Genomic DNA, 18,686 nt, shown 5'->3' on the forward strand with positions numbered 1-18,686 from the left:
CTGGGGATTTAGCTCAGCGGCAAAAGCGCCTGCCTAGCAAGCGCAAGGTTGTGAGTTCGGTTCCCGGTACTGGAGAAAAACCAAAAAAAAAAAAAACATTCAATGGCACAAAATAAACATTACCATCCCAAAAGGTACAAACGGGGATACAGAGCATCCAGACCAACACAGGTCCAATATCGAGCAGGGCTAACGGGTCCTGTAGTTCCATGTCCAGCATCTCAAGCAATCTGTGGCACACTGTGAGCTCCAAAGGGCTTGGGTGACTCTACCCCTATGACACTTGCAGCAGTTACAGCTCCTAAGGCTTCTCTCTTGGGCCCACTTTGCTTCCTCCTTGCAGCTTTCCTCAGACAAGCCACATTCCTGGCTTTTCCAAACTTCTGAAGTCTCCACTGCACTTTAGGTTTCACACTCACAGCTTCACACACTGCCCTCTCAGGGGTGCATTGCCTGGCCTCGAAGGCCTTCTGAAATCTAGGTGGAAGCCTTCTTAACCCCAGAACTCTTGCATTCTGCATGCGCCTAAAACCAGTGTCACCTGGGTGATGCCAAGGTCTGCTGCCACCTGGAGCAGCAACCAAGCTTTCCTCTTTCAGTCATAGGGGTTAAGTGCCTGGATCACTGGGCACTCTGAACCTGATTTGGAGCAACCAACTCTCTATGCTGCTGCCATTCTGGCACATGGTGTGGCCTCCACCATTCTGGAACATGGCGCTCTGTGGCTTTCTCCTCAAAGCAAAGTCTTTCACCTTTGCAGTTTTGAGGCTGCAAGGGGTGGAGACTTGCTGCTTCTTGTGATTCCCTCAGGTCATCTTTTCGATTCTCTTGTTCCTTACCAGCAATGGAGATCTCCTCAGCTCTACCTTTGCAACCCACAGCTTTATTGGAGCTTCCTTTCTGACCAAGCTCACAACATTTTAAATCATCCTGCTGGGTTCTTTGCTCTTGATTCTCAATAGCCATGCCACTGCTCCAACATTTGACTGCCTTGAAATTTCTTCTACCAGATTAATTAGTCCACTGCCCTTAATCTCAGTCTCAGGCAAAGTCTCTGGACACAAGCAAAATGCAGACAAACTTTCTGCCAAGCCATAACACACATCATCTGGAGTCTAGCACCCAATGCAGCCCTTCTTCCCAGCAGAAACCTCCCAAACCTGGTCTTTACTGGCAGGACTTCTACCAGCCTTCTGGTTTCCTGAGCTCTCACCAGAATCTCCCATAGAGAAGAGCTGAAGGTGTTCCAGCTCTACGCTTTCAGCAGACATCTCTGAACCTTTCTAAACACTTCCCACAAGCCATTTCCAAAGGCTCTTGAACTACACAGTCAGGTATATTCACAGCGATGACCCCACTCCTCTGGTACCAAACTCTGTCTTGGTTACTTTTTCTCTTGCTGCTGAGACAAAACACCGAATGCCCAAATTTAAGGAAGGAAAGGTTTATTCAGCTTACAGTTCATGGAGGTTTCAGTCCATACTTGGCTGGTTCCAAGGCAGAGTGGCACATGGCAGAGGGCAACAGCTCATGGTGGCGGAAAACAGCAAAAGCAACAAGAGCAAAAATGGAGGAGTGGCAAAGAGCAGCAGAGCTCTTTCTCTCCCTTTTATTGTATGCAAACTACCCACCCCAGGGCAGATGTAGCATTTACATCCATAATTCCAACACTGGACTATGAATCAATCATAAACTCTAGATGCCTGCCCCATGACTGCATGAGGCTTTGGGGGGACATTCAGACAGAAACCATAACAGGGGGGTTAATTAAATGATTGTTGACTCTCCATCCTCTATCTCTGAAAACTTTGCTTCCGATTTTTCATCTCTCGTTGTTTTGGAAATTTTTCTTATATTTCCCAGTTCACGAGTTTTCTTTTGGCTGTGTCTGATCTGACATTTAACATACCCACTAAATTTTTTTTAATATATGTGCTGCTGAAGCAAGCACTCCACTAAATTTTTGAGTAACTTAAAGAAGCCTATCAGGAGTGGTAGCATGCACACCTGTAATTCCAGTTACTTGAGAGGCTGAGATAGGAAGATCACTTCAGCCCAGGATTTTGAGACTAGCCTGGGCAACATAGCAAGACTCTGACTCAAAACAACAACCAACCTGCAAAAAACAAACAACAACCCCTCCCCCAACAACCCCCCCCCAAGTTTATGAATTTACTGGATTTACTTTCAATTCTAGTCTTTTGAAAGTCTTTTGTCATACTTTTTAATTCTTTTTAGGTCTTTAGAAAAGTTAAACAATTATTTTATAACAAGTAACTGTAATACCTGAAGTCACAAGGGTTTAATTTTATAGGATTGGCTCAAGAATCTCAGGAGTACATATTTAGTTGGACTCTTTCTGTGATAACATTGCTAGGTCTGAATGAAGAATGCAAGCTTCAGAAGATTTGCATTCTGCTTCTGCCAGATGCCCTGGAGTTTTCTGTTTATTTGATTTTTGGTTTTTTTGCCCTGAGGTTAAGTTTTTTCCTGTTTTTTTTTTTTATTTTAAAGAGAAAAAAATTTCAAAACAAAATAATACAAGGGGGCTGGGGCTATAGCTCAGTGGTACAAGTGCCTGCTTGGCTAGTGCAAGGTCCTGAGTTTGACTCCTGATACCATTTTTAAAAAAAGGTAATAGGAGGTTAACAATGGTTAACACATTGCATGTTGTTACCTTTAAATTACTCAAAGTACAAGATGTTGGCATTTAATTGTTCAAACATTGTAAACAATTTCTTTAAAATGAACTAAGGGAAATTAGTAACATAACATACATATATATATTTTTTCTTTTTCCCTTCCTTCTTTTCTGCATTCCCACATTCCAGTTTCTATTTCCTTTTGAAGTTTCTTCTCATTTTACAGTATCTATTATACATTTTGAATCTTATTTACTGTTTCAGCTTCTCACACTAGGGAGACAATATGATGTTTATACATGTGTATCTGGTTTATTTCACTTATGAGTATGGTCTCAAGCTGTATCCATTGACCTATGAAAATCTCCTGTTTAACCTTCTTTATGGCTGAGTAGTACTCCACTATAGAAAAAGACCACATCTTTTTTATCCATTCCTTGGTTGACAGGCAATCTGGGTTGTTTCCAAAATTTAGCTATTACAAATTGTGCTGTTATAAACATGGGTGCACATATATTGCTGTGGTATGATGTATTTAATTCTTCTGGGAAGATACCCAGCAGGGAAATAGCTAGGTCAAATGGGACCTCCAATCCCTGGGGTTAATTTTATGTTAAAAATTTAAAATATACTATATATACTGACACTGCCAAAAATGTGAAACTAGGGAGGCGGGTGGGACAAGATGGGTAAAAATGATCAAAGTATGGTATATGCATGTACAAGTCTGCCAAAGTGACACCCATTAATCTGTATAATAAAAAAAGTAAAAATATTTCACCTCAGTGTTTTTCAAAGTAAGAAGTAATATAAATGTTCCTAACACAGGTATAGACAGGCCTCAAGCTTTAAACTTTCAGGGGAGACTTCTTCCTCTCCAATAGGAGGAAGCGGCCCATAGCTTTCTTATCTCTGCAGGTACACAGCTGTGTTCTACACCACACCTTACTCAGGGCACAGTGCTTCGAGAGGCGTGCCTGACTGTGGTTCTGATTTCCAGCTTTACTTTGCACAAAATCATAGTTCTGCCCATAGAGCTTCATGACAACTGAACTCCAAGCACAGGGCAGGGGTAGCAGTGGCAACAAAAGTCACTGGATTTCTTTACTTTCTGGTTTCTTTTTACTTCTCAGTAAGTTGAATTCTCTACTCATTTTCAGATCTTAACATAAGTAGCACTTTCTCACAGAAGTGATCCCTACCTTACTCTTCTCCAGAACAGATCAAGGACTTTTTCATGGCTCCTTGCATTTTTCCTCCATTACATACAATACTTTGAAGTTACGTTCAATAGTGTAATCATTTGTTTAATGTTTGTGTCTGCCACTAGGCTGTCAGTTCTAAGAGGACAGGAATCATTTGTCCAACAGAGTATTCGACCAAGCACATCATAGAAACAAAATAAAAATTTGCCAAATGAATCAAAAGAATGTCTGTGGGCTGAAGCAGGGAGTGAATATTAATATGTATGCAACTTCTCAAGGAAAGTAAAAGGAGAACAGAAAGAGGAAACATTTTATTGAACATGTTTTAAAACTGTAAGAAATAAATTGCTGGGCGTGGTGGCGCATAACTGTAATCCCAGCACTCAGAAGGCTGAGGCAGGAGGATCGTTGCAAGTTCGAGGACAGCCTGGGCAACAAAGTGAGCTCAAGGCCAGCCTGAACTGCATGACGAGACCCTGTCTCAAAAAGACAAAAAAAAAAAAAAAAAAAAAAAGAAATTGCAAATCCCTGGGTAATCACTGACCATTTCAGTCCAAATCTTACCTATGCATGGCTCTTGGTTTTCTTCTTTTAATTGAGATAAAATATTTGGATCTTAAGTACATCATTCAATCAGTCTCCACACATGGGCACACTCACCCAACATTATTACAATGTAGAGCATTTCTCCAATCTAGGCTTTCTCATCTCCTTTCAATAACCCTAATCTTACAAACAACTCCTGATCTGATTTCCACCATCATAAGTTAGTTTTCTTATTCCACAATTTTAGGTAAATGCAATAAAATAGGGCACTTTTTGGGGTTTGGCTTCTTTTACTATTTTTTAAAATTCACCCACATTGACTCATGTTAACTCAATATGATAAAAACCATCTATGACAAACCAACAGCCAACATCATGCTAAATAGACAAAAACTGAAAGTTCTCACTCTAAAATCAGGAACAAGACAAGGATGTCCACTGTCTCCACTTTTATTCAACATAGTCCTGGAAACTACAGCCAGAGCCATTAAGCAAGAGAAAGAAATAAAAAGGAATAACAATAGGAAAGGAAGAAGTTAAATTATCGCTACTTGCGGATGACATGATACTCTACATAGAAGACCCCAAAAAGTTCACCAAAAGACTTGTAGATTTAATAATCAAATTCAGAGCTGGGTGTGGCAGTGTACGCTTGTAATCCCAGCACCTGGGAGGCTGAGGCAGGAGGACTGTTAGGAGTTTGAGGTTAGCCTGGGCTACAAAGTGAGCTCAAAGCCAGCCTGAATTACATAGTGAGACCCTGTCTCAAAAAGACAAAAAAAAACCCAAATAATCAAATTCAGTAGCATAGCTGGATACAAAGTCAACACTCAAAAAATCAATAACCTAAAAAAAAAAAAGTCTTCCTATACAAAAATAACAAACTCACTGAGAGAGAAATTAGAGAAACAACACCTTTCACAATAGCATCTGAAAGAAAGAAATACTTAGAAATCAATCTAATGAAGGAAATAAAAGACTTTACATTGAAAATTACAGTACTCTGAAAAAGGAGATTGAAGAAGATATCAGACAACAGAAAGATATCTCTTGCTCTTGGGTAGGAAGAACCAGTACAGTGAAAATGGCCAAAGTTCCAAAATTGTTATACTGATTTAATGCAATTCTGATCAAAATTCCAACAGTGTATCTCACAGAATTAGAGAAAACAATCCTAAAATTCATTTGGAACCACAAGAGTCCTACAATAGCAAAGGCAATTCTGGGCAACAAATTCTGGGCAACAAAGCAGAGGGCACCACAGTCCCTGACTTGAAATTATACTAGAAAGTTACTGTGATAAAAACAGCATGGTACTGGCAAAAAACCAAACCTGAGGATCCAGACTGTGTTATGTGTCAGTGTATGTTCCTTTGTGTGTTGAGTAATATTCCACTGTGTGGATATACTGTTTTTGTTTGTTTATATGTTGAAAAATACCTGGGAATAGAAGGGAAAAAACTGGAAACAAGCTTTTGTAAATGGGGGGGGGCGGGGCTGAAGGGAGGGAAGGGGAGTGGGGAAAAAGAAGACTCAAGATATATCATGTACAGGTACAAATACCCTATGATGAATGGGATCATTATGTATATCAAAAGAGTATCAATAAATTAATTTTAAAAAGAGAAGAAAAATATCTGAGTTTTCCCCAGATAACATGGTTAGACTTTCTAGGAAGATTCTTACATGAAACTTTTTGTGAACATGTTTTCATTTCTTTTGGATACATGTCTAGGAGTAGAATTGTTGGAAGACAGGATAAATTTTACTTCTTTAAAAAACCTGCTGAATAGTCTTCCAAGGTAGCACATTTTACATGTTTACCAACAACATATGAACTTTCTGGTTATTTCATAGTCCTGCCAACATTTTGTCAGTCTTTTTTATTTTAGCCACTGTAGTGGGTGTGCAGTAGTATCTCATTATGGCTTTCATTAACATTTTCCTGATGCTTAACAATATCAAGCATTTTTTTAAAGATTTTTTTTTTAGTCTTTTTACTATGCAGTTCAGGCTGGCCTTAAGCTCACTTGGTAGTTCAGGTTGGCCTCAAACTCGTAACAATCCTCCTGCCCCAGCTTCCTGAGTGCTGGGATTATAGGCATGTACCACCATGCCTGGCATTATCAATTACTTTCTCACGTGCTTAATGACCTTTTGTATATCTTTGTGAAGTGTCCAAGTCTTTCGCCCATTTTAAAGAGTTGGCTTTTTATTACTGAGGTGAAGGAATTCTTTAAATATTCTGCCCTTTGTTAATCCTGGGTTGAGAACATTTTGTGATTGTGATTTGTCTACTTGTTTCTTAAAAGACAAAAGATTTATATAATCTGAAGAGAAACAAATACTTATTTCTTAATAGTTTCTTTTCTTAATTTTCATTTTTAGATAGGGTCTCACTATTTAATCCAGAGTGGCCTTAAACTCACAATTTTACTGCCCCAGCTTCTCAAATGCTGGAATTACAGGCATGTAGCAGCTTAATAGTATCTTTTGATGGGTAAAAGATACTTATATTTGATAAGGACCAACTTATGTTGTTTCTTTTTAAAGGCTTATGAAATTCTCCAAGTTCTGTAAATTCTGTGATTTTTTTTCTAAGAGGTTTCTGGTGTTAGCTTTAAGTTTATAGTTTGTTTCAAACTGATTTCTCTGTACAGTGTGAAGCAGCAGCAGTTGTGCCAGCCGTGTTTCTTAAAATGATTTTCCTTTCTTGGGTGAATTGCTTTTGTCCTAAGTCATTTGATTGTACTCATGAGAGTTTATTTTGCGGCTACTCTGAATTCAAATTTCTTGGTTTATTTGGCTCATCCTTTTAATCAATTCATCCTTTCTTGATTACCATAGCTTTAGAGTAAGTCTTGATGCCAACTAGGGTTAAGTTTGCCAAATCTGTTCTTTTTCAAGACTCATGGTTATTCTAGCTCCTTTGGTTTTTCCAAATACCTTTTAAAATCAATTAGCCAATTTCTACAAGAAAGCCTGTTGGGATTTTGACTGGTATAGATTTACAGTCTATATATTTACAGGTCAATTTGGAGTCAGGGGCTGGGGATTTAGCTCAGCGGCAAAAGCACCTGCCTGGCAAGCGCAAGGTCGTGAGTTCAGTTCCCGGGACCGCAGAAAAGCCAAAAAAAAAAAAAAAAAAAAAAAAAAAATTTGGAGTCATGGGCTATTTTAACAGCCCTGAAATCTCCAATCTATAAATGACACTTTTCTCCATTCATACAAATTTTCCTTAATTTCTCTTAGTAATGTTTTGCAGGTTTCAAACTTTTTTTTTGTTGTGTTGGGTGATCCATGCTAGGCAAGCACTCTGATACAAACCACTAAGACACAAGCATCCAGCTCTCTAAATACTTTTGATATTGCAACATTGCTATCTGTTTTAGCAGTGTTTTCATCAGTTCCTTAGGACCTTCTATATATGATCATATATCTTCCAACAAAGACTGCTTTGTTTTGTGTTGGACTGGCTAGGGCTTCTAAATTTTCTGAAAAATTCTGAATAAAGGTAGTAAAAGTGTACCTTTTTTGTTTCCAATATTAAGGGGAAGATGTTTAAATATTAATCTTTAAGTGATATTACCTGGAGAGTTTTTTGATAGGTTCTTTTCATCAGGGTAAGGAAATCTTCTATCTAGTAGTAAGGAAGTTTTATCATAAATGAGTGCTTTGTTTTGTCAAATGCTTTTTCTGCATCTATGGAAATGATCTTAAACTTTTTTCCTACAAACTGTTAACATGGTGAATTACATTGGTTCATTTTCATGTATTAAATTTAAATAAATTTGTATTGGTAAGATAAATCCCAACTGATCATGGAATATTATTCTTTTCACATATTACTGGAATTTATTTGCTAAATATTTTTGCATCCATGTTTCTGAGAGAATTTGGTAAGCAATTTCTTTTTCTTGTAATGCCCTTATACTGTTTTGGTATCAGGTCATAGTAGCCTGATAAAATGACTTGCAGTATTCCTTCTTGAATTTTCTGAAAGATTTTGCATCAGACTGATACTATTTCTTCCTTAAGCATGAGAGTATTTCAACAGTGAAACCACTGGGCAGGGCTTGGCATTTTCTTTGTGGGAAGTTTTTTTTTTTTTTTTGTACTGGGGATTAAACCCAGGGCCTTTTGCACGGATCTACATCCCCCATCATTTTTTACATTTTGAGACAGGGTCCCACTAAATTGCTAAGCTGCCCAAGCAGGGACTGAAACTCAGCCTCACTAAGTGCTAAGACTACAGTCGTGCACCACCCCACCAGGTTTCTTTGTGGGAAGTTAATTGTGAGTTAAATGTCCTTAACAGATACTGAACTATCTCATTTTGTGTTTATTTTCATACTACTTTTGTTAATTTGTATTGTTCAAGAAACTTGTCCCTTTTATCTAGGCTGTCAATTTTTTATTGGCAAAAAGTTGTTCATAATATTCCTTATCTTTTTAAATGTAAGATTTGTAGTGATGTCCCTTCTTTCATTCTTTATATTGGCAATTTGTACTTTCTATTTTTTCTTCTTAAACAGTATTGTTAGGAGGTTATTAATTTATTGATCCCTTTAAAAAATAAAATTCTTAATATTTTAGTTTGTCTTCCTGATCCCCCCCATGTAGCCCAGACTTTAATTTTTTTGTTTTGTTTTGTTTTTGTTTTTCTTTTCCCAGTACCGGGAATTAAACTCATAACCTCGTGCCTGCCAGGCAAGCGCTGTGCCGCTGAGCTAAATCCCCAGCCCCAAGACTTTAATTTTTTTATGGAAAGAGAACATTGGGGCCAAGTGTGGTGGCATATGCCTGTGACCCCAGCACTCAGGACACTGAGGCAAGAGGACTGCTGTGAGTTTAAGGCCAATCCAGGCTACATAGAGAGTTTGAGGCCAGCCTGGACTGCACAGTGAGACCCTGTCTCAAAAAAACAAAAAAAAAAAGGAGAGAGAGAACACAAAAGGTAAAATTGAAGTCTCCTTCATCCCTAAATCTATTCCTTTCCTTCTGTTCCTGATGTATTATTCCCCTACATAATTTGTATACTGAAGTAATGCTAATTTCTGTGCTCTCCTGGATCCTCTCTTCACTTACCATGTTTCCTGCTTCTGCAGCCAATCGAGCAGCATAGCGAGCTATAAGCCGGTGTTCCTCATCCAGTCGGGTAGGACTTTCCAGGACACTGCCAAGGAGACAACAATTCAACAGGTGTCTATTAAACATTCCCAACTCTTGCTCTACTCTTACAAAGAACAGATAGAGAATAAAATTCATGAATAGGAATGGTAACAAAAGAAATGAAGACCTGGGTCATAGACATTCCTGGTTTTCTGGGCAAAAGGGCAATTCAGAGAAAAGGATGTGGCTGCATGTGTCATTCCTCTTCAGCAGCATACCTCCCTGCTCTTACACCATTGAAGGAGCACTTTGTTTTAAATGAAGGGCTGAGGAAAAAATATAGCACCTACAAAGTCTATGATAGGGATTTCTAACCAAATGTTTGGGAAAATTAATGGCTTTTTAGGCCTAGATCTTAAACTCAAAAAGACCAGAAGAAAACTAGAGTATCATGAAAAAGAGAAGGGTAAGAAAAAGTATAATTAACGTGAGAACTCTGACCAGGGATGGACAAACACACTGTAAAGCCAGAGAAGATTTCTCTTCCTTTACTATGCTCATTTTATAACTATAATCCTCTCTTAGAGTGTATTCGTTTTGCTCATTATTCTTCAACAAGAGTGTGAGCATTCTACAAATTCAGTGCCCCACTCAGATGGGATAATGTGGCTCCTGAGTGAAAGAAGGTTCGTGAGTAGCAGGCTCACTCCATCGAGATACTTTAATCTAGCACTTTATGTCAACTGCTACTTACCCATATCAAGGCAGCCCTCAATCAGCAGGGACTGTGGCTAATAATTCTCTTTAAGTCTGGCAGAAATTTTAGAAAACAGTGATGACAAGACTGACCAGAGAAGGCTCCTGTGGCTTGGCTCTACTCTGGTCCTAGGGTTCCTGAAGTTTTCCAAAATTCTTGACTGGAATTTGGCAATACAAGTAATATGTAAGAATTAAGTCCAGTACTCACTAAATCTTGTTATAATGACTGAGGGAAATCTGGAAAGACTAGAGTTAAGTCAATTAAGATCCAGAATCAACTATATTTTTCCTAGATTTAAAAAGATTTTTTTTCAATATTTTTATCTCTGTGGTCAATTCTTCTAGCTTAACTTGGCATTTTCTCTAGGATGGATTTTTTAAAAATGAGCTTTTAGTCACCTAGCTACAAAATCTATCAACATTCTATAATTTTAGGTGTGCAAATGTGGGTTTCTAGCATGTATGATTGTCCCTTCCAAAGATGACCTCATACTGAGATTATGCAACCATCAGTTGGCTTTAATGCTTTAGGTTGAAGGTCTTATGGTCAGGGCTGAATTATAAGATTTGAGCCGTAAAGTGTTTGTCTCAAACAAGATAAAAATTATCTTTTAAATGAAAATAACAAAAATGAATGCTTAAAAAAACAAGTAGATAATATAGAGGGATTAGCAGCCTAAAAGGTGGAATGTAAAGAGGCTGACATCTGTCAAGGCAAGGAGGGATACAGTGAGCTCCTCTGTGCAAAAGAGAAGAGCTCATTTTTTCCCCTAACACAACCCATCTCTCCCCATATGCCATTTCCACATATGTGGATGACATGGTTGCTTTATTATCCTACTTCCTAATCAGAACCTAGAATCTTGTATTAGTGAGAGATTTTATAGCCAATGAAAATTATCTGAGGGCAATGAGAAAGATTCCTTATTGTTCTGTTTGAGTTGACTTACGTTTTCAGATGTAGCCAGGAAATGTCTAACTTTTTCACGGAAGTATGGTGCTCAGTTCTTAAACTATAAATCAAGAGATGCGGTACTCACCACTCATGTTCTCCTACAGCTGTTGGCCACCAATTCCTGATCAGGGAGCTCCTAGGCAATAGGACCTTGGCTAAATCTACCATTAACCACTGTAAGCTAAAATATCAAGTAAAAATTTCTGCCAAGGTTCTCCTGCTGTTTTTACTGTAGTAGCTTTATATCACCTTGGACAACTGCTCTTACTGTTAAAATGTAATGTGTCCTGCTTAGGCTGAAACAACTCTACTTTCAGAGATTAATCCAGAGGCTGGGACAAACATGCAGAACCATCCTGGGAATGAGGAGATGATGCTCTCTGTGGTATCATTAGCAGGCCCTTCCTCCCTCCTATACAACAGGCCATTAAGCCCACCTGGGAATCTGAAAGTCCAGAGTTCCTCCAGAACTACAATAGATGGTATGAAGTACAATATTAAAAACAGTACTTTTCATATATATGTTTCCCCCACTGACTATTCCTCTTTTATCCCAGGGAGTAGGAATGAGCTCAAATGACCTTCCCAAGGACATGCTATGAGCAAAACTAAGATCAAAATCTAAGGCTTAGGCCTGTTTTATGTATACAGTAGTTCATAAATTATGTTTTTCTCTCTTTTAAGAGTCTCAAAGCAGAGCTTTACAAGCTGTTTGGCAATGTAACTCCTCTTTGCAGCTATGCAGAAAGGAGAGTTGGTGTTAGGCTGTCTAAACCTTATTTGTCATTGCTCTTAGAATGGTGGTAGTATGAATGTGGAGTGGATAGGAGTGTGCCTAAATATAACATCACTTTGTTTGGTATGTTTTGGATTTCTTTGTTTTTTGTCTTTTTGACACAGGGTTTCACTATGCAGTTCAGGCTGGCCTCAAACTCACAGCCATCCTCCTGCCTCAGCCTCCTGAGTGCTGAGATTATAGGACTGCCTCACCATACTAGGCTATTTGGTAACTTTCCTATAGTTAGTGGTTATTGAACATTTTTCCACCCCAACCCATGAATGGGTCATTCACACACCCATATTAACAGCAAATCATTACCATAGTAGCTTTCAGGGTAAGAGAGGTGGGACCATTATAATACATATAATTAGAATATGAAGAAGTATATGCAGTTTGTTAAGAAATCTCTGAGGTGATAATGATCCAATCCCACTGTTGAAAATCAGTGGTTTGAAGAATCAACAATGTTAGATTTCTGCTAACAGATAAAGTATGGTGCAGATGTAATAGGGTAATGGTATTAAAATCTCCATATTAGACAACTGAGGTATCTATCGGTTGATTAGCCCTCAATCTGAACTTCAGTGGAAATATTTCATTATTGCTAAGAATGAACAGGAAGAGGATGCATGAAATACCTCTGTCAATGTACACCTTTGGAACTCTATGTCTCCAAGAGTATGCACTCTTCCAGTATAATTTACAGAGACCAAACCTTACTTTAGAGGAGACTTTCTAGCTAACATGTAGGTAAGTGCGAGGCGTGGCAAGGATCCCTCTCTTGTGGAAGCTAATGCTTCAATGATTATTTTAACACTGTCATTCACAGCTGGTAGCTGCACAAGGACGACCCCACTTGCAGAGCTTCTCCTACTGGCAACTGCAAGACACACAGCTTGTGCTTCCCCCAATTAGCCCTGGCCACCCGCCTGGTGCTGCTGCGCTACCACTGACCGTGCACAGTGCTGCAGACGGGCCACGTAGGAAGCTATCAGCGCATGCTCATCGGCCAAAGGACTGGGCATGTCTTGGCTATACTGTAACCTGGGAATGACGGAAGCAGAGACAGCAAGCATGACACAAACACATATAGAGGGAAAGATGAACATGGGTTAAAATGAGCAAACTTAAAAATAGAAAAAATAATATCATGATGAGAACATTAAGAAAACTACAACGTATGGTGAAATACAGTCAGACCACTGGGAATCTGTCCCATAGATCCTTTAACAAAAGCAGACTTTGGCTGATTGGCACCACAGTCCTTGAGAAGAAGGAACCTTGCTTACCAGTCTTGTCCAGGTTCTGGGCTCTGTGATGTACTTTTTAGGGAAAGATGTCTTTCTATATTACTGAGTGACCCCCTTATGTTATACTTTTATAGCTTTTTCTACACTTAAAGATTGTCAGTGTTACCTCATAATATCAATAAATATTCTTATTTCTATAGGGATACTATTTGTAGCATCAGTTTCTCTCCTAAACTGGTACCTGAACCAAACTTATTAGAATTGTTCCTAATTATAAGACAGTACTGTGAGGCTCTCTCAAGTGCATGGTCTTTATTCTTTTAAAAATATTTTTACTATAGTAACATTAAAGCTTCCATTACATATAGTAATCTAATGACTGCCTCTCAGGTACCTATCACCAAACTTGAACAAATACCAATCTTTCAAAAATTTTGTTTCTTCTCCTCCCCACAGCTTCTTTTATGTGGAAAAAGGTGCTAACACAAATTCAAGGCAATTATTTCACCCAGGAATCCTTGACCCCGTATGTCTTTCAGACAGTAACAACACTTTACACCAAAAAATTTAACAAGTGCTTTTAGTATCTCAGTTCATTTGAAAAAAATACAAATTATAAAAAATCTCATTTTCCAGTTAAAATCAAGATCTAAATAAGGTTCCAATTTCGTTTTATGTTTGTATTTGATTAATACACTTCTATTTTTAATCCAAAGAGTCCTCTTTTCCCTGTCCATTTTCTGACATTTATTTGTCTTTTTTTTTTTTTTTTTTTTTTTTTTTTTTTTTTTTTTTTTTTTTTTTTTTTTGCGGTACCGGGGATTGAACTCACAACCTGGCGTTTGCCAGGCAGGTGCTTATGCCACTGAGCTATATCCCCAGCCCTATGACATTTGTTTGTGAAAAAATACAGTTATGTTGTAGAATACCCTACATCCTGGATTAGACAGATTGTTTCCTATGGTATCCTTTAACTTGCTTCTCCATCCCAAGATTGCTTGATTAAAGTTTTGTTTTTGAGAAATGGTAAGAATCAGTTGTAGGTAATTATGTTGAACTTACAAATTAAAAAGGAGGCACACTGAATTGAATTAATGGATTATTGATACTGATTAGTGGGTTCAGGAGTTACTGGTCCTATTTCTTTATTAGGAAGTCCCCATCAACTTTCTACCTAAGCTTTTAGCATTTTTTGGATGTCTTGCTTAGATACATTATTTTATTACAGGTTGAAAAATGTTGATTTTTCTAAATTTATCCTCCTTTGAGCAAGTGTCCATCTCTTGAATGACCAAATAATTTTTCTTAAAAATAATGCTCAATCAATAAAGGTAGCAGGCACCCAGAAAGCTGTGCGGCAGGGCACACCAGCTCTCGAGCCGGCCCCCAGCCGCACAGGCACCTGGGAAGCTGGCAGCAGGCACCCTGGAAGCTGTGCAGCAGGGCACGCTGGCCCTCAGCCACACAGGCGCCTGGGAAGCAGTGCAGTGGTACACGCCAGCCCTCGGGCCAGCCGCCACCGCACGGTCGAGAACTATCATGCCACAGAGAAGCACTGACACAATCAGCCCACCCTGCGCCAGACTTGGAGGCTCGCTAGGGGACATGTGTGAACCATCCTGACATGGAGAAACCCCTGGGAAAACGTGCCACACAATGGGTCGCTCTTGGCCCTGCCCTTGAAAACCAGATAGATCCGGAGTCAGCGGAGAAGCAGCTGCTGAACAAGGACTCGGAGAACACGAGAATACAGACAAAGCCTGACGACTCAGAGGTCGAGCTGACTGGGGACGCAAGAGCCGTTCGGGAGCTGGAAACCAGGAGGACCTTGTGCAATACCTGGGGAGACCCCTTGGAGGCCATTCTACCCCTGACTGTACAGGTTGCGGTGGAGGAGCGTGTGGAGCTCCGGAGAGGTCTGCACCGAGACTTCATGGATGGGTGCCCAATATTCAGATTGTGAAGAACCGCCTTCATGGAGAAGGTACAGGTCTAGGTTACCTGGCAGGGACACTTTGTACCTGATGGTGCTGAGACTAACAGGCCAAGGACTTCATTCACATATTCCTGCCGCCTGTGTTGATGGTTGGGGAGAGGACATTAAGTGGTTGTGGGGTCCCAATGTGCTGGGAGGCTGGAGAGATGACTGGCATGGGTGCTCCACTGACAGCTGAGACAGCCCCCCTCCCAAAAAAAGGGAACACCCCTCTGCTTTCTTAGATCGCTTACAAGAGGCACTGATAAAGCATACTTTCCTGGATCCCACATCAGTACAGGGACAAATTATTCTTAAAGATAAGTTTATTACTCAGTCAGCCCCAGATAGTAGAAAAAACCTACAAAAAATGGCTTTTGCCCCAGATAGCTCACTTGAGATGTTAGTAAGAATTGCATCCTCAGTACTTTATAGCCGTGATGAGGAGGAGGCCAAGGAGAGAAAAGAGACTGAGAAAAAGCAGCTGCCTTTGCTGCAGCACTAAGAGAAACAGACCCTAAGTCTGATTCTCGGGGCCCCAAGTAGAACTTGACAACTACATTCATCTGCTACTGCTGTCAAAAGCGAGGCCACCTCAAGAGGGACTGCCCTAAGAAATCCCCTGGGCCATGCCCTGACTGTAAAGGTGACCACTAGAGGTCAGACTGCCCTCTGAAGTGAAGGCCCCAGAGCTCAGACCCCTTCTACCAGCTGGTTCAACAGGAATGAAGGGGCCCAGGGCATACTCTGCCTTCTCACTCTGCCCAGACCGTTATCTCCAAGGAGGAGCCCCACGTAATCATGACTATGGAGGAAAAAGTAAACAGCCTATTACTGGACACTGGTGCTAGTCTCTCGGTCCTTCTTTCCAGTCCTGGCCTTCCTTCCAGCCATCATACTTCAGTGAAAGGAGTCAGTGGTGAGGAGGTATTCCACTATTTTTCACAACCCTTAGGCTGTAACTACTTGTTAGATCTTTCTTACATATCTCTGTCTTCCTGAGAAACCACTTTGAAGATACATCCATGTATTACAGCAGCCACTGATAATTTTCTAGCAATCTGTCCATAACTCTGTAATGTTTGTACTGTTCCTATGCTATTTTGTAAATAGATGTATGCTTGTTACTACGTGTTTCCAACAACAACCACTGAGAATAATCAATGATTATTTAATTGATCACTCATATATAGCTCTGTTTTCTCTAGAAACCACTTTGAAGATACCAAAGTATAGTACAACAACCATTGATAATTTCCTACCACTTTTGTCTGTAACTCACTATTATTTGTCTATTTGTTTTCCTGAGAAACTATCTTGAAGATACCAATAGGTAAAATAACCACCATTGATAATTTCCTGCCACTTTGTCTGTAATTCAGTAAGTCCCCCTATTACTATGTTATCCTTCTTTTACTCTTTAAAATAAAAAAAAAAAAACCAATAAAGGTAAAACCAAAGTTGACATCCTCTATTATTTAACAAAACTCAGAATGAATTAGCAGCCTTCAATGAGAGTTGAATGAGAGTTAGCAGTCTTCAATAAAAAAGAAATTTCTTTTTTATTACCACTATGAATTCACATTTTCATGCACCTGAGGTGCCTTGATCTACTTCTGAGAGGGAGTCTCACTATGCTACCCAGTCTGGTCTTAGATTTTTGTGGGCTCAAAGTATCGTCTTGCCTTAGCTTTCCAAGTAGTCAGGAGTACGGGAATACACTTCCCAAGTAGTCAGGAGTACAGGAATACAGGATAGAGTGGCCAGTTCTATCTTTTTTTTGGGGGGGGCGGGTAGGTGGAGGGGGGAAAGGGTCTTACTATGTAGTCCATGATGACTTTGAACTTGTGATCCTTCTGCCTTGGTCCCTGAGTGCTGGGATTATAGGCATGTACCTATAATCCTACAATGGTTGGCTCTCAATCATCTTCATGTTCAAAGTATTCTACCTTTGGGGCTGGGGATTTAGCTCAGTGGCAAAACGCCTGCCTGGCAAGCACAAGGTTGTGAGTTTGATTCCTGGTACTAGAAGAAAAACAAAAAAAAACCAACCAAACAAAGTATTCTACCTTTGGCCAGTGGCAGCCCAGGGAAGCTTCCAGGTTCTTTGACACATCCATTAGGGCTTATTAGTTTCCTTGCTTTTTGGCATAAACTATTCCCATTTTATTTTGTATACAGTCTGTGGCAGACTTGAAATCAATGATGCTTTCAAACAGGTTTCCTTTACTGGAAAAAAGTATTTAGAGACCACAATCAGGGTATTGGGTGCTCAATGCTCCTGGTCCATCACCACTTCTAGGTCTTTTGAGTGGATAAAAGTAAGAAATTTGTATATTTTAGAAAAAAGGCTGCACATAGTGGCTCATACCTGTAATCTCAGCACTTGGGAGGCTAAGGCAGGACAATTGCCATGTTTAAGGCCAGCCTGGGCTACATGGCAAGTTCAAGCCCATCCTGAATTACAAAGTGAGACCCTGTCTCCAAAATAAAATAAAACAAGGTTCTCTTAACACTTCTGAGGCACTATTCCATTTTCTTTTTAGCTTCCACTGTTTTCAATGAGAGGTCATTGATGTTCTCATCTTTATTCCCCTGTATGTAACATGTTGTGGTCCCCCTACCCCACACAAAGGAGGCCAAGAAGGAATAGAAGGGAAACTAGGAGAGCACAATATCTGGGAACTAAGGGCAAAATTATTTCAAGAACAAGAGAGAGATCATTTATGCCAAATGCCAATGATAGATCAAATAAGACAAATACTGAGCACAAATACTGCTATGTCTGTCAAGGAGGTTTCTTTGACAAAGATAATTATAGCAGAGTAATGAAAGGTAGAAGTCTGATGGGTGTATGCACCAAAAGAAGAGAAACTGAAGTCACTGATTACTGATAATTGTTTCAAGAAGTTCTTCTGAAATGAGAACTCAAACCCAGGACTTTTTATTCAAGAGATGGAGGGAGGGAAAAGGAACGTAAAAAAAATTGAGATGTGTTATGTTTGTATACCAATTCTCCATGATGAATGTAATCATTCTATATTGCAAATATGTACTAATAATAAAAATTTAAAAAGGAGAAATATTAGCAGATTTGTAGGTTGACAGAAAAGATCCAGTTGAGACACAGGGGGAAAGATGACAGAGGAGCTAGAAGGGAACTAGAACTGCCTAATCAGAAGTCCTTACCTGGTAAGTGACAATGAGGTCCAGTGCAACATGAAGGCCCATCTACCAGGAGATATTTGGCCACATATGTGGGTACAGGCACAGGTGGGGAGGTAGGTAAAGCAGCAGCTTATAGGATTTTTTTAATTTTTTCTTTTTTCTTAGTGAAATAAGAAGCAATAAACCACTGAACTTCAGTTTAGGTTTATAGGAAGACTGCTATTCAGAACTAGTGTTATTTGCCAGTTAACTAACAATGCAGACCAAAATGAAAAGTATTACAGTAGCAACCT

General features: G+C 39.5%; 1 protein-coding gene across 20 annotated transcripts in view; it reads right to left on the reverse strand.

Moving 5' to 3' along the window:
* The window catches only part of Dtnb (dystrobrevin, beta), a 368,991-nt gene that overhangs the window by 55,859 nt on the left and 294,446 nt on the right, over positions 1-18,686 (reverse strand). For 11 of the 20 annotated variants that reach the window (XM_013522584.1, XM_013522594.1, XM_013522590.1 and 8 more), the window contains exons 11-13: positions 12,955-13,044; positions 11,215-11,277; positions 9,482-9,569 (exon numbers count right to left, since the gene is read on the reverse strand). In XM_013522584.1, the coding sequence (XP_013378038.1) occupies positions 9,482-9,569; positions 11,215-11,277; positions 12,955-13,044 (241 nt within the window). The remainder of the gene's footprint in view (positions 1-9,481; positions 9,570-11,214; positions 11,278-12,954; positions 13,045-18,686) is intronic. The other 9 variants (XM_013522591.1, XM_013522581.1, XM_013522583.1 and 6 more) reach the window with 2 other exon arrangements.

The sequence above is a fragment of the Chinchilla lanigera genome, unplaced genomic scaffold, assembly GCF_000276665.1.
Source record: "Chinchilla lanigera isolate Chin_1 unplaced genomic scaffold, ChiLan1.0 scaffold00068, whole genome shotgun sequence".
Taxonomy (NCBI): Eukaryota; Metazoa; Chordata; class Mammalia; order Rodentia; family Chinchillidae; genus Chinchilla; species Chinchilla lanigera.